Here is a 22,446-nt window from a genome sequence, read left to right on the forward strand (position 1 = left end):
CTCTCCCCTCCGGTACAGACGATTTACATTAGGTAACGCGAGATACGGCTGATACTTGCGCATTAGTTTCTGTTATGGATCAGTATCAACAGTCCTGCCAGTAACGTTACTATATTATCAATGCTACTTTAGTTATAGCCTCATATATGATAGCTAACTTTACAATGTTGTGATGTGACGTTAGCTAACATTCTGTAGCTAACGCCGATCACTCACCAAGATAGCTGATCAGTTCTCCACTGGTTCTCCTCACACCACAGCCCAATTTCTCTCCGATGGGCGTTATTTCTTCTAATCCTTGGCTGCTCCTGGTCTCTTGGACGCCTAGCAGGCTCATAATTATAAGGTTGTGGTCTGTCATATGCATTCGAATATACATGTTCAACTTCTTCTTTGTCTTCTGTGTCAAAACTAGCATTGGGATCCATGTTTATTAATACGTTACACCGGCCGCTCTCCCCCTTGTTCCCCCCTTGTTACGTCACACGCGGGAGATCACATCTCGCGGAGGGAGGCTTTTTTGATGCGGAAGTAAAAAAGTCTCACAAAAACGATCCCAGATGTCACTGTAGTGTATATTTATGTATATTTTTGAAAATGTAGTGTATACATCATTTTCCTACACATTTATTCACAGGTGTCTTTAACCTGGAAGTTGCTCTTTAAGTCTGTAAAGGAAGCCAAGAGTGAATTTCAATTTCTTTGTTAGAACTTCAATGTGGTGTTTGAATTTCAGATTTCTGTCCAACCAAAAGCCAAGATATTTGTAGGTATCGACAAACTCAACAGAGATGCCATATTGTTGGGCTAAATAGAATATAATAACAATAATGTATAATAGTGTAATGAATTATCTCCAAACAAACCGTATATATATATATATACAAATGCATTTATTGATAACTTGAACAGCTTTGGCAAATCGCCAACATTCCATTTCCACTATAAAAGAACAATGCATTTTAGCACAATACAAATTCAAAAAAATACTACATCCGTTTGAATTCCAACCCTTCGAATGGACAAGCTGCTGCCTCCAATCTGGTGGGCATACCGATTCTGATTCATACATACTGTAGCCTATATGTCACAGTGAATGTGAGAAATCCGACTAGGCAGAGGTGGAGGCCATGACAGCAAAGTGCAGTGGAAACAAACTTAGCGAATAAATCCTGACGTAACATGAAGCATGTGACTTAAACAGCTGAGGAGGATGTAACCTTCCTCACATTAATACATGAAACATGTCTTCCAAGTCCATCAACATTTCCACATTCTTCTCCCAACCTTTGAGGTTTGACTGGTGTTTTTTTCTTTTTAAATGGCATCGGTTCACAAGAGCGGCTGAAGAAATCCTACAGTCCAGCATGTATCTTGTTCTTCAGTCCAAGGACTTTGGGGGAAAGCCTTTCACCATCCATTTGCAAGAGCACTTTCTGAATGAATTCATAGTAGTACCTTAGCTCTTTGGGGGAAGCCATGTTCAGTGTATAGATGACTCCCAGCATGATGGCACAAGCTCGGGCTACAGATCCAATGTTGTCCAGAATGATTAGTCCTTCAACAAAAATCCCAACATCGTCATAATGTCCAGGTTCTCCACCCTCCTTGTTGATGACATATATGCCCATGGTAGATTTCTGCAGGTCTCTGGTGACGTCATCTCCTTCGATGTCCTGTATATTTAAAGAAAAAACATGCATTTATTCAATTATGTAATTTTAATGACATACTTTATTGTATACATTTTTTTTAATATTGCTCACATACCTATTAATCCCTTAAAACAAAGCTGGTCATATCGTATATATTTCTGAATCAAACTAAATATGTGTGAGGTGTTTTTAAAGATTTACGTAGGAACCAATAAGCTTGGTGCTAAGTGTCAGAAGTCAGAGAGGATTGACAGATGGACTAAGACATTGTTGATTATGGTCTTTCCATTGGACAATAAGAAAAATAATGAATAAAGCCAACCTCATCGTATAAAGAACCAAGCTGATGGTTTGAAATGCTTTAGTCTGTTGATGAATATCAACATTCATATACATATTCTCAACCTTCATGCTACTTATAAGGTAAAACATAATTATCTCAAATTGATGCCTGACACTAGGATCTTAAAACACTACATGTGACTGACAAATGCAATTCCAGGACTCACCATATACTCCCGAATGAGATGTCCATCGTCCTCACCAAGGTGGATGCAAAGTGCTTGAGGATTGCTTCCCTTTTAAGGTTAACATCACTTGTTGCCTGTGTAAGAAAATTACAATTATTAAAATATTTCTAAATACATCAATAATAAAAGAATTGTCTATAAATTGTAGAAGATTTACAACCTGTAGTAACCTAAATATACAATATATATTACAAATTCTACTCATCCAGTGAGTTTTCACCAAGAGCGATGCTCTGTTCTTCACAGTTCACACCTAGAATCTGCCTAGTACAACCACAGTCTGATCTGTTGGCCACTGAGGATTAAGTGACTTGCTCAAGGCAGGTTCTGCTTTTTCACTTTCCCCACCTGGGGATTGCATTTGCACCTTTCCAGTCACAAGCCTGCTTCTCTAACCAGTGTGCCACTATTGCCTTATTAAGATGAGATTTTCTTAGAAATGCGTCTTGCATTCTTGCACCTGGCAAGTAATCCAGGCTGTTGTGAGGCAAATGGGGCTCTATACGGTACTAGACAGGTACATTTCATAAAATTTGCTCCACAGAGAAAATTTGTATAAAACAGTGTATACACACACCTTTTGCAAGATAGCCAGATGTTTGGCTAGTTTTTGGCCAACGACTCCTCCCTTCTTCTGGAAGACAGATGTCAGCTGAGGTAGATGGCTGTCCAACTGCGCCATGAAGGCTATTTCAAGTGGGATAGTTGTTATGCGCTGGAATTCAGCATATATCTGTTATGCAAAAACAAAACGACAGAAGACAAAGAGCACATTCAGCCATTGGTGTATTTTGTATCTACTATATAATTAAAGGATTGATTCTAATTTTGACCTCCTCATTAACCAAGTCCTTGATAAGATGTGTATTGGTGTACAGTATGTTCTAACCAGTATTTCTATTAATCTAAGGTAATTGCAAGGAATCAGAACTAGACTTGTAAGCGGTATGGTTGTTTAAACCTGGCTAATACTTTTTTTAATTGACAATGGGTAAAATGTTGAGGTATAAAGTTAAAACCCCAATTCCAGCAGCAGCTGTTTTCTTCAGACAATCAAACAGACAGTTAGAGAATAGCTGGTGAAGAAAGCGGAACATTGAGCAGCTAAAGAGCCAAATACTTTACTAAGGAGTTGGTGCAGAGCAAAAACAGAGCTAAAAGTTAGTGAATATTGGACTTATCAGATGGACAGAAATACCATTTCAAATGTATGATCATGTTGCTCTGTATCAGCTCTATGCGTACAGTAAATAGGCATTTCACCATACATTCACCATGTGAAATATATAACTTACCTCATCAATATGGAGTATTGTGAGTAAGGTTCTGTTCCACATCACGCAAAACATCAGATAGCAAAACCTGCAATAAAAATAAAGATGAGCAGAAATTAAAACTAATCATAATGGTAAAAGAAAAAAGGTAATTGATTGCCAATGATTACAAACTTGTGTTAGGCCAATGACTCAAAATCCTACAAACTCCTTTGTGACAATGTAACGTTTTTTTTTTTTTTAAATAGAGCCTAAATATGACTGGATGTGGTGCACTTTTGCTAAATGTATGCATGCATACATAATGCATGATTAATTAAAAAAGATAAGAAGGATGCAATAACACATTCAAATATATTAAAAAAGGCTATATTAAAACATGTAACATCTAAAAGGGGTCATAGTCAGTTTTTTCAGTGTGTTTTGATGTGAAAAATGACAAAAAAGATGGTTCCAGAATGATTCAGAAGTGGGGAAATTAATAAAGCAACCTCTGGGTTAAAAATAACCCAGGCAGGTGTTCAACTGCAATTGAAGCCCTACCCTTTGACCCAGCATGAACAACCCACCAGTGTGTTTACAGTACCCAAATAACCCATAATTATGACCCAGCCAAATCAACCCAGCAATGTGTTTATAGAAATAACCCAGCATTTTTTAGAGTACACACACACACACACACACACACACACACACACACACACACACACACACACACACACACACACACACACACACACACACACACACACACACACACACACACACACACACACACACACACACACACACACACACACACACACACACACACACACACACATTTAGTCTCCTGATTTTAAATGGGAATTAAATAATTTGACTGTTCCCAAAGCGCCAGTGTTCTGCGGTTTGAGTGGGCCTACTGTACTGTTGCACAGGAAGATTCATAGCTAACCACACTAAAGATTATGGATTATCTCATATTTTTAAGCCTCAATTTGTCCCCCCGCCCCATCCCCCCCCCCCCCCCTCTAACATCACCAGAAGACATAATTTAAGGGGTCATTTCTCAAAAAAGTATTCCCCCGGACTGCCCTAGTATGGTTTTGTGACCATTTCCATAGCCCAACCAAAAATATTTTCCACCAGCCGCCACTGGAAATACCGTCCTTTTAAACGCAGCAACATAATATACAATATACAATATAATAGTGCTTCTTTGTCAATATGACTGAGGACCACACTTATGCAGTCAGGGCTGCCAAGTTTCAGTAAAAAGTAGGAGTGAGACTTTCGGGGGAAGATTCGTTCGGCGGCGATTTTTTTTTGGCCTTTTTTAACGTCGATTTAGAGGAATATCTCAATTTAAATGAACATTAAGACTGTTGTGATGTCTTCACCCCCATGCCAGCTGCTCTCCCTGCACTGTCTGCCTCCTCATGCTTATATAGTGTTAATAATTGATGAGCACAAGTAGAAATGAAAACAATCGTAACAAGAAAAAGTTTGACAAATAAAATACATTTATTTATAAAATGTCAATATAAAGAAAACATAGCAGCCTTTTAAGAAACAATAGCAGACTTTTCCTTTAGTGCATTTTTTTTTTAAGTGTAACAAAATTAGAACCAGAATAATATATATATGATATATATTATACAAAAATAAAAGTGCATGTCTTTGTTTGTGTGTTTTGGTTTACATGACATGTCTCATGTTGTAGGTGTTTGTGGCAGATTTTGATGCCTTGATGACAGAGGGAGGGGGCTCCCATTTGAAACACTGTGGCTCAAGGTTTGCCATCTTCACAGTCATGATGGATGATAGAGTTCCATCAAGAGCCAAACTGTTTCGGGTTTTGGTTTTGTTCAGTCCCACCACAGAGAACACTCGTTCAGCATTTGAATGTGGAAGTACCAACACCAACTTGGCAATATGATAGAGCCTCCCAAATCTGCTCATACCGGTCACCTTCGAAAAATGTACATAGGAAGCCTAATTACTCTCAAGTATTTTTGTATAGAATTAAGTTGATTACGTCAATGGGTATTTCAAAGGGTGCAGAATAATTCTTACCTTATTCTTCATTGATGCCATGTTCCCCCAAAAGCTCTCAATGTCCAACGTGGCTGGGTCTTCGGGCATGGCAATATCCATGGACAGGTAGTCCAGAAACTCCTCACTCAGTTTGTCACGCTCGTCAGGTCCGTTGTATGGGAGAAGTTTAGGAAACCTAAAAATAACACAATGTGGTAAAGTAATGTAGCTGAAACTGGTTTTTTTTCAGATGTGGTCATTAAACTTTACAATCTATTAAGAAAATGTTAAGAAAATTTGACAAGAGCAAAGAGTCTACCTGACATCTTTCAGACTTTCAAACTAACAGACAAACAGACAGAAATCGAAGTATACAGTTAAGGAATGAATGATCCAGTCTCAAAAGATAGCTACATGTTACTGTTTGATTGATTGAATATTTTATTAGACAGAAATGCAAACAGCACAGGTACAGTACTGTAAATTCCCTTAGCTCATAGCAAGTATCCATTAGCTTACACACGCAAATACGTGATGATTTAACTAACACTGCTATAGATGAGAGTAACACCTACGTCACTTCCGGGCAAAAATTACGGCCCCGCCCACTTTTGGGGGAAAATAACGCTGTCATTTGAATGGCGGTCAATACAAATTCTGAAGTTTTTGCCCATCCGATCAATTTTTTTTGAAAACCGTGGATTTTTGGATCTTCAAAGAGCTCGATTACAATGGCCAGTCAGGCAAACAATTACATTTGATCATTGGTAATCAACAATCGGTCTTGACATATGGTTAAATTAAAATCAGTAGGGAGGCTGTAATTTCTCCAGCTGTTACTCTCATTAGTGAGGCGGAACCATAGACTGTATAGGGCGGAACATAATAGTTTTATCATGCCAAAAAGCTGCTGTGTCGTTTATTGCACCTCAAACATTAAAACAAATCCAGAGTTACGTGTTTCTGTACTTCCTCTAAGAAGAAAGGACAGTAACAGAAGATCTCTGTGGCTTCAGGCTTGATCGCCATTCAAATGACAGCCGTTGTTTCCCCCAAAAGTGGGCGGGGCCGTAAAGTGACGTGGATGTTACTCTCATCTAGGAAAATGTATAGCCTACTGCTATATTTAACCATATATTGAGCCCGATCGTCTATTTCTAATGGCTTAACGCAATTGTTTGCCTATCTGGCCATTGGAATCGGGCTCTTTGAAGATCCAAAAATCTCCGGTTTTATTACATTTCTGATCGGATTGGCAAAAACTTCAAAATTTGTATTGACCGCCGTTCAACTGACAGCATTGTTTTCCCCCAAAAGTGGGCGGAGCCGTTATTTTTGCCCGGAAGTGACGCATTTGTTACTCTCATCTATTAGTCACAGTTGTTTGTTGTTAAACCCACCACAGCAACCTGTCACACTGCTCACCAGCAGCCTGTGTAACGTTCAGTCTCACGTAGTCAGACCCAAGGTTGAATTCATCAAAATAAAAATATTTGTAAAATGTGTTTGTAAAAATGAAGTGGTTACCTACCGTTTAACCTCCCGCTTCAGATGAAAATGTCAGTCACAGCATTATTGAGGCGCTAACAGACATCTCACGTTTACTTTTTGATTTCTCCGCCATAAGTGTTGTTCTCATAGTCGTTGTCTTCATAGGATAGAGATGCAATGAAACGCCCAAAGCTGCCTCTGATTGGTTTGGTGCCTTTCGTTGGGGGCTGATGATTGGTTATCACATATCTCGGTCAGCCAATCGGGGGCAGAATAGGGCGGGCTCACCATGTCCCTGACTCGAACTATGGAAAGCCTCAAGCAACAAGTTATGGAAATATATCATTAAATAAAAAAATTATTATAAAGTAGTGAGAGGGGGAAAAAAAGTGTGTGAAATGGCAAGTGTGGCGTGAGGCGTGTGAAGAGGTTAAATTGCGTGACTCTCACTCTCAAAGGGTGAGACTTGGCAGCTCTGGCAGGTAATGTTAATTCATTGTTGAATACCTCCTGCAGTTGATGCAAACAGGTAAGTGGATCATGCAGTCAACTTGGGATTGTATCCTGGGACTTCAGCATTCAGCAGTCCCCTGTTCCTACCTCACCCCTCCCACTGTCCCAGCCTTCACTTGGTGAGAACCAATTTTACCCTTTTACACCAATTAAAGGGCATGATTATTACACAGTCAACCCTTATTCAGAGTGCCTAATAAATGTATATATTTTTTTACAGTGCAGATTTTGGCGTTTTTGGGAAAAGATGCATGTTTATTACACAGTCAAACCTTATTCAGAGTGCCTAATAAATGTATATATTTTTTTACAGTGCAGATTTTTGGCGTTTTTTGGAAAAAAGGCATGATTATCACACAGTCAACCCTTATTCAGAGTGCCTAATAAATGTATATATTTTTTTACAGTGCAGATTTTGGCGTTTTTGGGACCATCGCACATGTGTGTAAGTAACAAGTATGCTGTATAATCTGCAACAACTGTCAGGTGGTGTTATTGATTATCTTTGCAAAAGAGCCCCCACCAATATTGATTTTGAAAAATATCTTTTAATTGAAATATGGGAGCAAAAACAAAAGGGTAGTATTGATCATACCATATTATGTTATTATTGCAACTGTTTTTATTATATTGTGTTTTGTTATATATATATATATATATATATATATATATATATATATATATATATATATGTATATGTGTGTGTACAAATGAATTAATATAAAGTGTATATATGTGATTGTGTGTATAAATGAATGAATACATCTGTGTGTATAAATGAATAAATACATGTGTGAGTACATATAAGTGTGTGTTTTTATATATATATGTTTATAAATGAATACATGTGTGTGTATATATATATATATATAAAATAGTATCATTAAATAATGCTGTCAGATAAATGAAGTACACAGTAATAGTCACGGTTATATTCAATATCAGTTTATCAACATCAACAACTGCACCTCCTCCACTGCTCCTCTGTCCCAAGGCGTCCCCCAGGGTTCGGTGCTTGGCCCCCTCCTCTTCATCCTTTACATGCTCCCCCTTGGCAAAATAATTAGTTGCCACAACCTTCAATTTCACTGCTACGCCGATGACATCAAACTTTATATCTCAACAAAAACATCACCCCCACAACACACTCCACTCTCACCAACTGTCTCTCAGAAATAAAAGCATGGATGCAAACAAACTATCTCCAACTGAACAGTGCCAAATCAGACATCATCATCATCGGCCCCCCATCCCGTATCAAAGACATCCAGAATTTCAACTTTACCATTGACAGCCACACTCTATCTCCCCCCCTCACATCCGCAACCTCGGAGTCATTTTCGACAGTCAGCTCAAATTCAACCACCACATAAATCACATCACCAGGACCGCCTTTGTCCACCTCAAAAACATTGCCCGTCTCCGCCCATCACTCTCCTCCTCTGCTGCTGAAACCCTGATTCATGCATTCATCACTTCACGACTCGACTACTGCAATAGCACCCTCTATGGCATACCATCCAACCTCCTCAATAAACTCCAACATATCCAGAACTCTGCTGCCCGCCTCCTCACCCACACCCGCTCCCGAGACCACATCACTCCCATCCTCCAGAACCTCCACTGGCTCCCCGTCCGTCAAAGAATCCACTTCAAAGTCCTCCTCATAACTTACAAAGCCCTCAACAAACAGGCCCCCCCCTACCTCACAGACCTGCTGCACCACCACACCCCTTCCCGCTGCCTCCGCTCATCAGAAGCCAACCTCCTATCCATCCCCACCCACACCAATCACCGGACCTGGGGGGACAGAGCCTTCTCCGTCGCTGCCCCCTCCCTCTGGAACTCACTCCCACAACCCATCAGAGACTGCACCGACCTCACCACTTTCAAAAAACTCAAAAAAACTCACCTCTTCAATCTGGCTTTTTATGTGTGATTGTTTTTGTATTATTTGACTTTAACTTTAACTATATATTTATTTGTTGTTCCTTTCTTCTCTTTTCTTTTTTCTTCACTATTATCTGTAAAGCGTCTTTGAGCACCTGTAAAAGCGCTAACAAATTAAATCTATTATTATTATTAATATTCTGCACTTACACCAGCTGATAAGATATTTAAAACGTCTTTTGTTTGTCCTGAAAACGACATTTGAGGATACACACAGGCTATGTATAGATGATAAAATACCAGTAATATAATCTCAGGACTCTTCGATATGGCTTTGATTACAGGATCGTTTACTTTCAGTGAACAAATCTTTTGGAAAGACAAAAAACAACTATTCAATATCCTGCTTTAACGATGACGCTATCGCGTAGAGCTACGTCGATCCTTGCGTAATGCGGAAGTGGGCGTGGTTAAATCTAAACTGGGTTGGAAAAATGATAGACGCAGCCCGGTCAGGTAACAACAACACTGTTCCGCCAAAGAAAATAACCCCAACAGAGACACATCTCTACACGAGTACTTCTAATACAGGCTGAGCCGCTGGATAACACTGTCTGGTCATGGAAAGTATCGGCAAGTGAGGTAAGACAAGTTAAAGAGCTAACTGCTAACTAACCTAACGTCACACCTGCACAACTTGGTTAGCTAGAGGTAAGTTGTCTAGCCTAGCTAACTCCCTTGTGTTTTACTACATGTTTTTTTATTACATTGATGTACAGAACCTGCATATTAGAGTGTATGGTAGCCTACATGTTACAAAAGTAATCTGTTAAATATGCAATACTTAATGTTGTGTGTTGCATGCTACATACAGTCTCGTTAGATCAAAGTGCGTGTGTCATGTAACGTCAGTTGATGATTCCACTCTCTGTGTGTGTGTGTGTGTGTGTGTGTGTGTGTGTGTGTGTGTGTGTGTGTGTGTGTGTGTGTGTGTGTGTGTGTGTGTGTGTGTGTGTGTGTGTGTGTGTGTGTGTGTGTGTGTGTGTGTGTGTGTGTGTGTGTGTGTGTGTGTGTGTGTGTGTGTGTGTGTGTGTGTGTGTGTGTGTGTGTGTGTGTGTGTTCTCTCTCAGCTCCAGTGCACTTGTCCCTGAAGCTAGATTAAACAAGTCCCAGTGTCATGCCAGTCCTGGCTATGGCACAGCCTGTGGTTGATCACCAGAAGCGCTTTCAGGCTGCTGTGGATGTCATCCATAACCTCCCCAAGAATGGTAAACAGCCTTTCACAGCCATCCCATGATCTCATGTGTGTCAGAAGGTTTGCTGCTGAGCACACAGTTGATTTATTATTGCAGAATCCTCAGGCCGCTTGACCTGTTGGTGCAGCTGTGGTTCCTGCTGTGCTGCACACAGTCAGTGTCCAACCGAACATCACTCAGAAATTGTTGGTCTAGACTCTAGACCAGTGGTCGCCAACCAGTCGATCGCGAGTGTGGTGCGGCTAGATCGCGGACCGTTAAAAAAAAAAGTAACAAAAGAAAGAAATCAAATTAAAATAATAATGTTTGAAAAATACGTTTTTAGATGTAAACCTATCATCCACCACCCCGTTAGCAGGTGCCACTTGATTGACGTATATTTGAGACACCTCAATAATATAATACATTAACCGTGCTTTACGTGAACCTCATCTTGACACAAGAGAGGACGGCAGGACTGCAATTTCCCGTGTTCAGTGAATGCAACAGAGGCAAGTCACCAGACCAATCAGAGAGTTGCATGGAAATACACGTGTGCTTGTGTCATTCAAGCTCGGCTCTGTGTGTGTGTGTGGCAATAGCGCATTTAGTGTGATATAGAGAGAGCGAGAGAGCGAGAGAGAGGGACCGGTGCTAGCGGGGACCGTGATGTTAGCATCTGGTTAGCTAGCTGCACTAACGGACATAAGGAGCTGTTTCCACAACAAGCTGGACGAGAGTCCTCCCTGAGGGGCTCAGGTGAGCTAAAGGACTCTTGAGTGTTTAGAACGGTTTTGTCACAAATTATTTAAAAGATTACTTCCGCGGCACACCTTCATATGATCATTATAGCTATACAAACAATAAGAGAATACATGAAAAACAGGTATGAAATACTATATGGCAGTAAAACAAGAATACAGTTTAAAAGGGGAGTGATTTGTAAAATATCAATAAAGAAAAAGAAAATCTGTTTACAGTTCTGTTTCATATGGGTGCTGAGAGAGGTATCCATAGATCTCTTCATGTTGCTCTCAAAGTGCACCAGATTGATGCTTTCAACTTCAATATTTAAAAAAAAATCTTCCCGGGGGAGCATCCCCCCAGACCCCCCCAGAGGAGGTGAGGACCTAGAGGAGGTGAGGTCCGCCCCACACTCATAAACAAATAGCACTTTACCCCTACCTATATGCCGTGAGCTAATCATGGAGCCTTCATTGTAACAGTCATTCAGATGCAATTAGCCTATATAAAAGGCCTCAAATTGGAAGCACTGTCTGTGCCGTCTTTTTCACTAAATTCTGCAATAGGTAGATCTCGCCTTTCACCTAGGCCGAGGTCGGTGATCTTGGGCTTAAAAAGGTTGGTGACCACTGCTCTAGACCAACAGTTGCTCTAGACCAGGGGTTTTCAAAGTGGGAAGGTGAGCCTCCCCTCAGAGAACATAAGAACAGCCGCGCCCCCCCTCCCAATTATTATTGCTGTTATTATTATTATTGTTGTTATAATGCAGGGGTATTCAATTGCATTTCAAAGAGGTCCAGTAAGAGAAAATGTAATTAAATGCTCTGTTTTCGCTGTCTACCTTCCGCCATTTGAAATTACTCCGACTGCTTCTCTCCTCTTGTCTCGTCTCTGTGTTTGAATCTATCGTGCTGACTGCACCGATTTGATTGGCTGAGTAGCGTCACTTCCTTAAAACATTAAACAATAACTTTTTTAAACCTTTTTATTTTTATGTTTTAAACATATTGTATAAAACTCCCCCAATACTTGGACTATTCCTTGCACCCCTCTAGAATAAGCCCGAATGGTCTCAACCATATTGCATCAGTAACGTGCACTTGTTGTTATAACAAGATCGCAAGGACACTGGTAGCGATCGGGAAATTGAGTGTTGTTCAGTTTGTGTGTTGTGGAACATGCGTGTGCCGTGCATGAAAATATACCACACCCAATTACAATTGCATGTTCAATTCACTACCCTGGAAGTTAATACAGTTGTTAAAGTTGGAACAGCCTGTGGACAGCCGTTCTTCCTTGCATGTCAGTCGCCGACATCTTCTTACAGAGGACAGGCACATCTAGCTGCAGCACGACCCGTATATTTCCGCATGCCGTGTTTTTTTTAACATTTTCAACATTGTGGATACATCCTTATATGCTCCCGGCAACACACTGAACGTCAACTTTGCCTCCTTATTACACTCACCCCTACTTTAGTGGGAACAATGAGTCTGCGTCTTTGGTGCTCACAGGAATAAACACAGATCATACTCTGGCTGCAGCCTTTACCGGCACTTGCTTTTGATCAAAGTCAATGCGGAAAACCTGCACTCACACAGGTAGGTGGAGGTGAAGGGAATGAGCACTTTTACAGTCTTTTTGGCGAGGTGGGGGAACTCGGTCTCCACAGACAGACAAAAGTGGGCAAGTGTCACTTTACTCGTATTTTTCTCGTTCTTTTGTGTCTCACGCTGCGCCTCCCCTGAAGCTCTCTGGAGCTCCCCAGGGGAGGCGCGCCTCACACTTTGAAAACCGCTGCTCTCGACTCTAGAGCAGGGGTTCCCAACCTTTTTCACCCAGGGCCCCCCCAAATGACTCCTGTTGAAATTTGCGACCCCCCAAAACTTTGAAACTTTAATTATCGCTGTTGCCGATCTGCCCCCCTGCCCGATCTGTACTGTGCATGTGCGAGATGGTCTGCCATACTGGACAACTCCGTACGGCAACCCAACTAGGACACTTGACACAGTGGCGTTTGGCAAAGCACAAAAAGAAAACAAAAAAAACCGAGAGAGATGAGTTATTGTTATTACAACGTGACTTCACTATTATTTAACAACTCTTTTTATTGGGTTCATTTATTTGGGGTTAAGTACATTGTCAGAATAAGTGAGAAATGTATTTAACTTCTGTTTGGCAGCTATCATACTGAATACATATTTACTGTGAATGTATGCAAAAATGTATGGCATATAGCTGTCTAACAGAAGTTAAATCCCGGTTTTTTGTGTTCTTTTTCTGCTTTGACAAACGCCACTGTGTGAAGTGTCCTATTAGAGTTGCCGTATATAGTTGTCCAGTATGGCGGACAATCTCGCACATGCGCAGTACAGATCGGGCAGGGGGGCAGATCGGGTAGAGACAGCCGTGCCTGGTAACAGCGGTTACACACACACGCACACGCACACACACGGCAACACAAATGCTACAACTACTGTCACAAACTGGATGAATGTGAAGTATTTCGTTAAAGGAGGATGAAAGCGTAATTAAGGAGCACTATTGGAGTGACTTTGATGGTTATTGGAATTAATTTGGATGCCCGCTGTATGAAGAAATGAAAGAACGGCGCAAGTGGAAACAATTCACAAAGGGATTCAACTGTTTAAAACACATGCTAAAAGTAAGCCGGATTTTTGCGATGTGTTTATGTGGATTCAAAAATCGTAAATAATCTACAAAATGGAGGAGACCGATCTGATCGGAGCAACTGTGACAAATAATCCAACTGAAACCGACACTTTACGCTCAGAAGAAACATTTCTATTAAAGAAAAAATTATACATTTCTGTCTTTGTATGCTTTTATTAGCTACTAACTTGCAAATGTATGCGTCATATTTATTTCAAATGTCAAAGAACAGGACACTTCAAAAGAATAGACTATGTCTAATAAAAAATGGTAATATGGTTGCATAGGCCTGTATAAAACAAAAATGAAAAACTGGCATATTAAGCAGGTAAATCAAATGCTTGTCTGCCATGGAACAGGTAGCAGAGAGAAGACGAGGTTCAAGTAGGTTCATTAATGTGAACCTTGGGCTTGCACGCCCGCAGCCAGGGATGGAATGGCCGGTGTAATGTGAGTGACAGCTAGTCTAAAGTCGTTGTGAACGTCCAGTGTGTTGCGTGCTTTTGTTTTGATGGCAACAAGTGCGCTGAAGGCTGTTTCTGATAGATATGTCGTACTGAATGGGACTATAATCCTGGTCGTGGCATGCAGTGTGAGCTTTGGAGCGAGGCTTGGTCCCACAATTCCTTGGAGACATACTCGTCTATTTCAGCGAACCGTGATTGCATTTCCGTTTGGAGTGCGTTCATATGGCGGATGAACTCGCGACGTACAGACACAGGCACCGTTTCAGGATTGTTTTGGGATTGTTTCAGCAGTAGTGGAAACTGTTGCAGCTCCCCCCTCTCCATTTTCCCGACCCGGTACTCCAGTTTGCGCACAAATGCATCGAGCGCCTCTTTACATTGGAGAATGTTGGACTCCACGCCTTGCAGACGCTTGTTTGTTTCATTGTAGAGACCGAAGATGTCGGCCAGGTATGCTGTTTTAATCCAGAATGACTCAGTCACTTGCTCTGACAGTGCGCGGTTACGAGTTTGTACTCTCTTCAATTTTTTCCTTCAGTTCTACAAAGCGGGCCAGCACTCGGCCGCGTGAGAGGCAGCGCACCTCGGTGTGCAGGAGGAGGGTTTGGTGCGCTTCATCCTCGTACAAGTCTGCGAATAGACGCTTGTTGGGGTGGCAACCTTTGATGAAATTGACTATTTTAACAACAGTTGAGAGTGTTTCGCTGAGGTCTTCTGACAGTTTCTTGCTGGCCAGGGCCTGGCGATGTATCACACAGTGAAATATTGTGCAGTGTGGGGCCTTTTCTCTCAAGCGACTGTTAAATCCCTTGTTTTTCCCCATCATTGAGGCAGCTCCGTCTGTGCAACATGCAAATAAATTCTCATAGGAAAGATTGTGGGATGAGAGGTAAGAATCCACTGCAGTAAAAATGTCCTCACCCCGGGTGGTAGTGGTAAGGTTGACTGACATAAGAATGTCCTGCTTCAAATCTTCCCCATCGATATATTGCACATAAACGATCAGCACAGCCTCGTCTGCTACAGTTGTGGTTTCATCAAGTTGTATGGCAAATGGCCCCTTTCCAAGCTTTTCGAGCAGCTGCAGCTCGCAGTTACTTGCCATCTTGTCAATTCTGTCTTTCACCGTATTGTTTGACAGTGGTACAGTTTTTAGCTTCTCCGCCACCTGCGGGCCGCACAGTTTCTCAACCATCTTAATGCAAGCTGGCTTAATGAGCTGCTCGCCAATGTTGTGCGGTTTCTTTGCCTTTGCTATTAAAAGTGCACATTCAAAAGAGGCCTCGGTGGCCTTCTGTGCATCGCTGCCAGCCCTAACAAACGCTGTTCTAATATCCATTGGCTTGTTTGCCTTTGCAAGGTGTTGTTTCTTTATGAAAAAGTCTCGATCACGCCCGACTGTTTCTGGGTGCATGGTCTGTTGGTGTCTCTTCATTTTGCTAGGTTTCATGCTTTCGTTGGCTAGCTTCTCTCGGCATATCACACACTCTGGGCGGGTTTTGTCCGTTCCCTCCATGAAACCGAAGTTAAGATAGCTCTCTAGGTAGGTGGTCCTCCTTTTCTTTTTGATTGCAGATGAGCTGTCATCTCCTTTACGTTTTTCAGACATTTTTAGACAAAAATATTCACCTTATGAAGTTAGTCACTAGCTCGCAAGCGCAGCAAACTGTTATTATTATGAAAGCTGACACAGTAACGTCAATGTTGGCGCGAATCGGAGGAGTATCAGATGAATTTTTATTTTAATTAATCATTTAATTTCTATATTTTATTGTAATGTAGAGACAAGGCTTTTAGCGACAATCATGTATTGCGTTCCAATATGTAAAAACAAAATGATTCATACATTTTTAATTTATTTTTATTCTAAATATAATATTAGGCCTCAAATCATCTGAGGCCTGGCACCCCCCTGCGATCTTTGGCGACCCCCCAAGGTCTAGAGAACCACTGGTCTAGAGAAGCCAAGTGTAGCAGCCAGCATGTAGTAAGACCTTAATAACTATGTATGGTTTTCTGGATATTTTGAGTTTTATCAAGCAGATCTTTGAATGAAAAGTAGTATCATCATCGTCATCAGCATCATTCAATCTCATAATTGAAAATATCAAGTGGAATTCCAGTGTAGCTCTTTGTTAAACATTGCCCCAACATTTTTAATGGAGTTTGGGTTAATGCTGTTTTTACAAAGAAGAGTGACCAGCACTTTTTATTAATACATTAACTTGTGACATGTCTGCCATACATCCTCTCCAAACTCCACTGTTGACAAAGTCATATTAACTGGATTGATTCATATGGCCAGTTAAATCGCTTTAATGTTAAAACATGAACTCTTAGATTTCTGAACACAGCTTAAAGCTCTTTGACCTGAAAGTAAATTGAAAATGAGCTTCCTATGATCCTAATAGTCCCTATGTGGGTTCCCTGTAGTCGAGGTAGAAGTCAGCAGACAGTTGAACATTCCTGATCAGGGTCTTTGTTTTCTGCAGGCTCCTACCGGCCGTCCTATGAGGTGATGCTGCGTTTCTACAGTCTGTACAAGCAGGCAGTGTGTGGACCCTGTACTGTCCCCCGGCCCGGCTTCTGGGACCCAGTTGGTCGCTACAAATGGTGTGTATGTGTGTGAGGGCTTGAATGTCAAGGTCAGTTTCAGTAGCATATACAGGAGCTACTCAGCAGCTTTTACAAGTGCTTGTATTTCCTCGAGCAAAATAACGGCTAGCTGTTTATACTCTACTTCAGATTTCCATTAGAAAAGTTTCCAGTAAACACTAAAACACACATTTAATAAGTGTCTCTTCATGGAGTTTGTTGTGATCAGTGTAATTCAGTTAACCATGTATGTTGCATCCAAATAACTTTTTAGCCTAGCTCTTTCAAAAGAGCAGCAGCAAGACGTAGGCGAAGTCAGCAAGGGCTCTGTTGCCTGGTTACTGATGAGAGAGATCAGAGTCCTGCTTAAAGGTGCAATGTTTTATTCGGATCCACATATTTATTGTATACGTTTTATTCCTGTGTAATAATGCCCAACAATTCTCACTGAACGAGAGAGTATATATAGCAAATATGATTAAACCTGCAGTATGATAATAGTGCTTCTTCTTTGAATCAATTCATATAATCAGGGGTGCACATAACTTTCTCAGTGAGGTACTCAGATGAGTACCTGGAGTCAGTGTTTGGTACTCCAACTTCTGGCTCCACTCAAAGTTATTTGATGAAGCCCTCTGTATCGCGAACGTCAACAGGGGGGGGCGGGGGGGGCAGTGGAGTACTCCGTGACCACAGAACATGAACGTTCTGATCAGCTGTTTTAGCGCAGTTCTCCAGTGAAGGGGGGGGACTCTCCCTCCGCAGCCGGTTGCCGTCATTTTGGCTCAATTCCGTTGTACAGACCAACGTTAACAGCAGCCCTGTCTGTGCACACGGAGACCAACCCTGTCGTCCGGTGATCTAACCGCCTTCTGGAAAAGCTTCACAAGTACGTCGGTACGCAAATGCGCTTTGTGACACATTTCAGATTGTTGCCGCGCATGCGTACCTGCGTACCAGTTATGTGCACCCCTGCACATAATAACATAGGACAAGAAGAAATGCCATCAAATATCTGGACCAGCTCTTCAAATAGATAGATTTTTCTCTTTTATATCATAAAAAATTGAATCACTTTGTTAATATTGTGTATACTATATTAGCAACAGACTATGGGCTCAGAACAGTCTCATAATACACACATGCACAGAGAAGGATTCACACTAGTATTTCATGATCCGCAAAAGGATTCACACTTGTATTTTCAGATCCACACTTGTGTTTTTCAATGCACACACAAATGTGTTACGTTTCATATACTTGTAAATAAAATCCAAACACAGAAAAAAGTTGTACATATGTATTTTTGATCCTCACTTATTAGTACTGAACCTGCAAACACTAACCGCTTTCTGTGCACGGATCGCTGTGCATTCGTGTGTGGGTTTTTAGAGACTCCCCTGACGGTCAGCCGATTCGTACTTGTAAATGTTTCTATCTATAGCCAATCAGATGTCTCCTCAATTATAAGCCAATCACATGAGCGTGCCCCCACGAGGGTAGATTTCTTGCGTTCATGACGTAGCGCTTCATGTACGCATTTTTGCGCTGTCCGGAGCTGACAGGTCCATGGAGCTTGCCTGCTGGCGTTAATCTCAGGACACCTCCACTCTCAGTACATTGCCACTTTCCGAACGGAAACGGCAGGCAAAACCGTTTTAAATGTGTGTTTCCTGTATGGCGAATACAGCTGCTTTAGTTATGTCTGTATGAAGTTGTTGTGAGTGTGGACTGGAGGGAGCAGCTACAGGTTAGCTTAGCCTAATCGATCAGTGCACTACGAAGCCAGGTCTAGACAGTGAACTGTCAATGGGGGGAAGCCCCGCCGGTCATTATCGGCCGATATTCACTCGTAATAGTTTGATCGGTGCTCTCTATAAAGGCCGATCAGGAGAGCTGGATCTGATCGATATGGACATAAACGCGAGTGAAGTATAACCGGACGCGAGAGAGAGAGATCAGATCAGCTGCTGAGTCTGACGGAGGCCCATTCCCAAACCGCCCCCTACACCCTACCCCTCCGTTTGCGCGTTCGCGCGGAGGGTCCGCCATATTAAGTGCTGTTCAAAACCAATGAGTGTGGAGGGGGAGTGGGCTATCAAGCCCTCAAACAGCAAGTCTGCAGCGGTGCTGACTTGAGACCGGTCTCTATCTGACCGGAGTCACGCTGTGTGTGTCCGTCAGGAAACAAGCTGTTAACAAGTGGTTCCAGCAAACATCCACTGATAAACTGCGATGTTAACAACCTCATGATAACCTCATATGTTTTTAACTAAGGATCATACCTGTGTTTAGTCTAGAAAAAGGTAAATGTGTGTATTTTATAATAAAGTTGTGTATATTTACAGACCGTTGCAAAAACTAAGAAGCTTATAAACATCAGGTTTAAAACTAAAAGAGCTTTGAAACACAATGAAAGATGTTTGGAGTTTTATTTGAGTTATTCATTTAAACTTTTTGTCTAAGAGATGCTGATTTGAAACCGTTGTTACATACAGTTACGGCATTTCCTGTTTTTGCCGGAGAGAGGGGAGGCCGTCCCAAAGCTTGCTGCTGTATTTACTCCCTCCATCTGACAGGAGGGAGCCTCGTTGAGCTGCGAGTGTGGCTACAGAAGTAGTTCACTCCGACACGGAGGGGTAGAGTCGAGGGAGTAGTTTGGGGTTGGGCCTGAGACACGCAGCTCTGCATAATCACCTGATGCTCCGCCCTCTGTTTAGCGAGCTGACCGGACAGCGCAAAATGCGTACATGAAGCGCTACCTCATGAACGCAAGAAATCTACCCTCGTGGGGGCACGCTCATGTGATTGACTTAGAATTGAGGAGACATCTGATTGGCTATAGATAGAAAAAATTACAAGTACGAATCGGCTGACCGTCAGGGGAGTCTCAAAAAACCCACACACGAATGCACAGCGATCCGTGCACAGAAAGCGGTTTGTGTTTGCAGGTTCAGGGGATTTAAACAGAAAACAAATATGTGAGGATAAAAAATACATATGTAAAACTTTTTTCTGTATTTTGATTTTATTTACATGTATATATGAAACAGAACACATTTGTGTGTGCATTGAAAAACACAAGTGTGGATCCGGAAATACAAGTGTGAATCCTTTTGCGGATCATGAAACACAAGTGCGAATCCTTCTGTGTGCATGTGTGTATTATGAGACTGTTCTGAGCCCATAACAGACCAACTTAACAAGGAAATACTCTTTAATTGCACCCTTTTGTTTAGAAAGAATATGCTCGGTTTTTCTTTTAATGAAGATATTCTACCCTAAACACAATTTTCAAATGAGTACCATCCCAAATGGATTGTCTCTCCACCACAACCTACGTCCCTAAAGTAATGATTACTATCTGAAACGTGAGGTATAGGGACGCTATGATTGCCAGTATTTACATGTTTGTGTTGGTTATTGTGTCTTACTGCAGCACTCTGGTCCAGGAGAAGCTTCACAGTAGTAATCTAACCTTTGATGTCATAAAAGTATAGATGACAGTTGCAATGTTTTCTCTGTGTGTGTGTGTGTGTGTGTGTGTGTGTGTGTGTGTGTGTGTGTGTGTGTGTGTGTGTGTGTGTGTGTGTGTGTGTGTGTGTGTGTGTGTGTGTGTGTGTGTGTGTGTGTGTGTGTGTGTGTGTGTGTGTGTGTGTGTGTGTGTGTGTGTGTGTGTGTGTGTGTGTGTGTGTGTGTGTGTGTGTGTGTGTGTGTGTGTGTGTGTGTGTGTGTGTGTGTGTGTGTGTGTGTGTGTGTGTGTGTGTGTGTGTAGGGATGCGTGGTGCCGGCTGGGGGGGATGAGCACTGAGAGCGCCATGGCTGCATACGTGGACGAGATGAAGAAAGTAGCACAGGAGGTACCTTTTATAACAAACATTTCATTCACATATTTTAACTGAACATTTTTGGCGTGATAGCATTTGCAGATGAAGAAAAGGATATCCCCATTAAAAATATACATATTTTTTAAATGAAGAGTAACAGCTGAAATCCCAGTTGCATGTTGACTGAGTCAGTTAGCTGCTAACAATATTTATTTTATTTAGGTCTGGTGATAAATAGTTTTTTAACTCTTGACTTGAATCAATTCACAATAAACTTGTGAATATGAAGTGAGGCATCATAATACAATACAAATTAAAAGCTGGAAATATCAGTTCAGAGATGATTAAAAGTGTCTTCTGGCTCTTCAGGTCATCGACAGCGTTTCCATGAACAAGAAGACGGCCTCGCTCTTCCACCACTTCGAGCCGCTCTACCTAGTGATGGACGACATGCCACGGCCCCCAGAGGAGCTGTTCACTCTCAGAGAAGGTCGGCATATCTGCTGTCATGTTATCATCATAATATTTGATTGAAATAACATCTGCTCGCGTCAATGCACTCCTCATCTGATAAGTTGACCAATAATATTTATGGTGAACTGATTCTAACAAGTATCTTAAATGGCCCATGTCATGCTTTTCCTGTTATTACCCTTTATTACCTTGTGTGTTTTGAAGCTTTTTATGCATGTAAACGGTCTGCAGAGTCAACAACCCTCAAAGTACACCCTGTAGCGAGTAAAACTCTAACACAGAAAATACCTCGTTTTCCATTGTTTTCTTCCTGGGTTCTCTGACGTGTCAATACCCAGATGCTACACCCTCTGCCAGCAGAACAAACAGTGGGGCAAAAAAGTATTTAGTCAGCCACCAATTGTGCAAGTTCTCCCACTTAAAAATATGAGAGGCCTGTAATTTTCATCCTAGGTATACCTCAACTATGAGAGACAAAAGGAGAACAAAGAAATCCAGAAAATCACATTGTCTGATTTTTAAAGAATTTATTTGCAAATTATGGTGGAAAATAAGTATTTGGTCAATAACAAAAGTTCATCTCAATACTTTGTTATATACCCTTTGTTGGCAATAACAGAGGTCAAACGTTTTCTGTAAGTCTTCACAAGGTTTTCACACACTGTTGCTGGTATTTTGGCCCATTCCTCCATGCAGATCTCCTCTAGAGCAGGGGTTCCCAAACTTTTCAGCCTGCGACCCCCAAAATAACAGTGCCAGAGACGGGGGTCTACTAGTGAATTAATTTCAGTTTTCCGCACTCTCGCGGGAGTGTCATTATTGTCTCACTACTATCACTACTACTATTACTACTACTATTAATATCACTACTGTCATTATTAGGCTGTAATTTGTTATATATTGTTGGAATGGGTAAGCAGGCCTATTGTTTTGGGATATTTGTGGAGTTAGGTGGTCCATGAGTGTTTTTTATTGGTTAAGTGGTCCTTGGTATTAAAACGTTTGAGAAACACTGCGCTAGTGGATTGTCAATCGGGGAGCCTCGTTGCGGGGAAATTA

At 41.5% G+C, this 22,446-nt stretch overlaps 2 protein-coding genes across 6 annotated transcripts in view; one reads left to right on the forward strand and one right to left on the reverse strand.

Annotated features, from left to right (window-relative positions):
• Window positions 1–1,274: 1,274 nt before the first annotated feature.
• Window positions 1,275–9,785, reverse strand: LOC307023738 (uncharacterized protein). 3 transcript variants are annotated; one of them, XM_079657239.1, is made up of 7 exons: window positions 9,395–9,785; window positions 7,010–7,285; window positions 5,518–5,674; window positions 3,481–3,547; window positions 2,763–2,918; window positions 2,200–2,259; window positions 1,275–1,676 (listed from the first exon to the last, which is right to left on the reverse strand). In XM_079657239.1, exons 4-7 carry the CDS (start codon window positions 3,532–3,534, stop codon window positions 1,356–1,358), a joined length of 591 nt encoding a protein of 196 aa, XP_079513365.1. In that variant the 5' UTR covers window positions 3,535–3,547; window positions 5,518–5,674; window positions 7,010–7,285; window positions 9,395–9,785; the 3' UTR covers window positions 1,275–1,355. The 3 variants fall into 3 exon arrangements, 2 of the variants coding, with proteins under 2 accessions (XP_079513365.1, XP_079513366.1); XR_013803761.1 differs by lacking the exon at window positions 9,395–9,785 and having other exon boundaries at window positions 2,165–2,259; window positions 7,010–8,057; XM_079657240.1 differs by lacking the exons at window positions 5,518–5,674; window positions 7,010–7,285 and having other exon boundaries at window positions 9,673–9,784.
• Window positions 9,786–9,824: 39 nt separating this feature from the next.
• Window positions 9,825–22,446, forward strand: part of acbd4 (acyl-CoA binding domain containing 4) — a 63,982-nt gene continuing 51,360 nt past the window's right edge. The window contains exons 1-5 of one of the 3 annotated variants that reach the window (XM_079657237.1): window positions 9,825–10,083; window positions 10,503–10,640; window positions 16,984–17,104; window positions 20,862–20,946; window positions 21,283–21,403. In XM_079657237.1, the coding sequence (XP_079513363.1) occupies window positions 10,550–10,640; window positions 16,984–17,104; window positions 20,862–20,946; window positions 21,283–21,403 (418 nt within the window). In that variant the 5' untranslated portion in view covers window positions 9,825–10,083; window positions 10,503–10,549. Of the gene's footprint in view, window positions 10,084–10,502; window positions 10,641–16,983; window positions 17,105–20,861; window positions 20,947–21,282; window positions 21,404–22,446 lie in introns of those variants that run through there. The other 2 variants (XM_079657236.1, XM_079657238.1) reach the window with 2 other exon arrangements.

Source organism: Notothenia rossii (assembly GCF_949606895.1).
Source record: "Notothenia rossii genome assembly, chromosome: 11".
In the NCBI taxonomy this organism is placed as follows: Eukaryota; Metazoa; Chordata; class Actinopteri; order Perciformes; family Nototheniidae; genus Notothenia; species Notothenia rossii.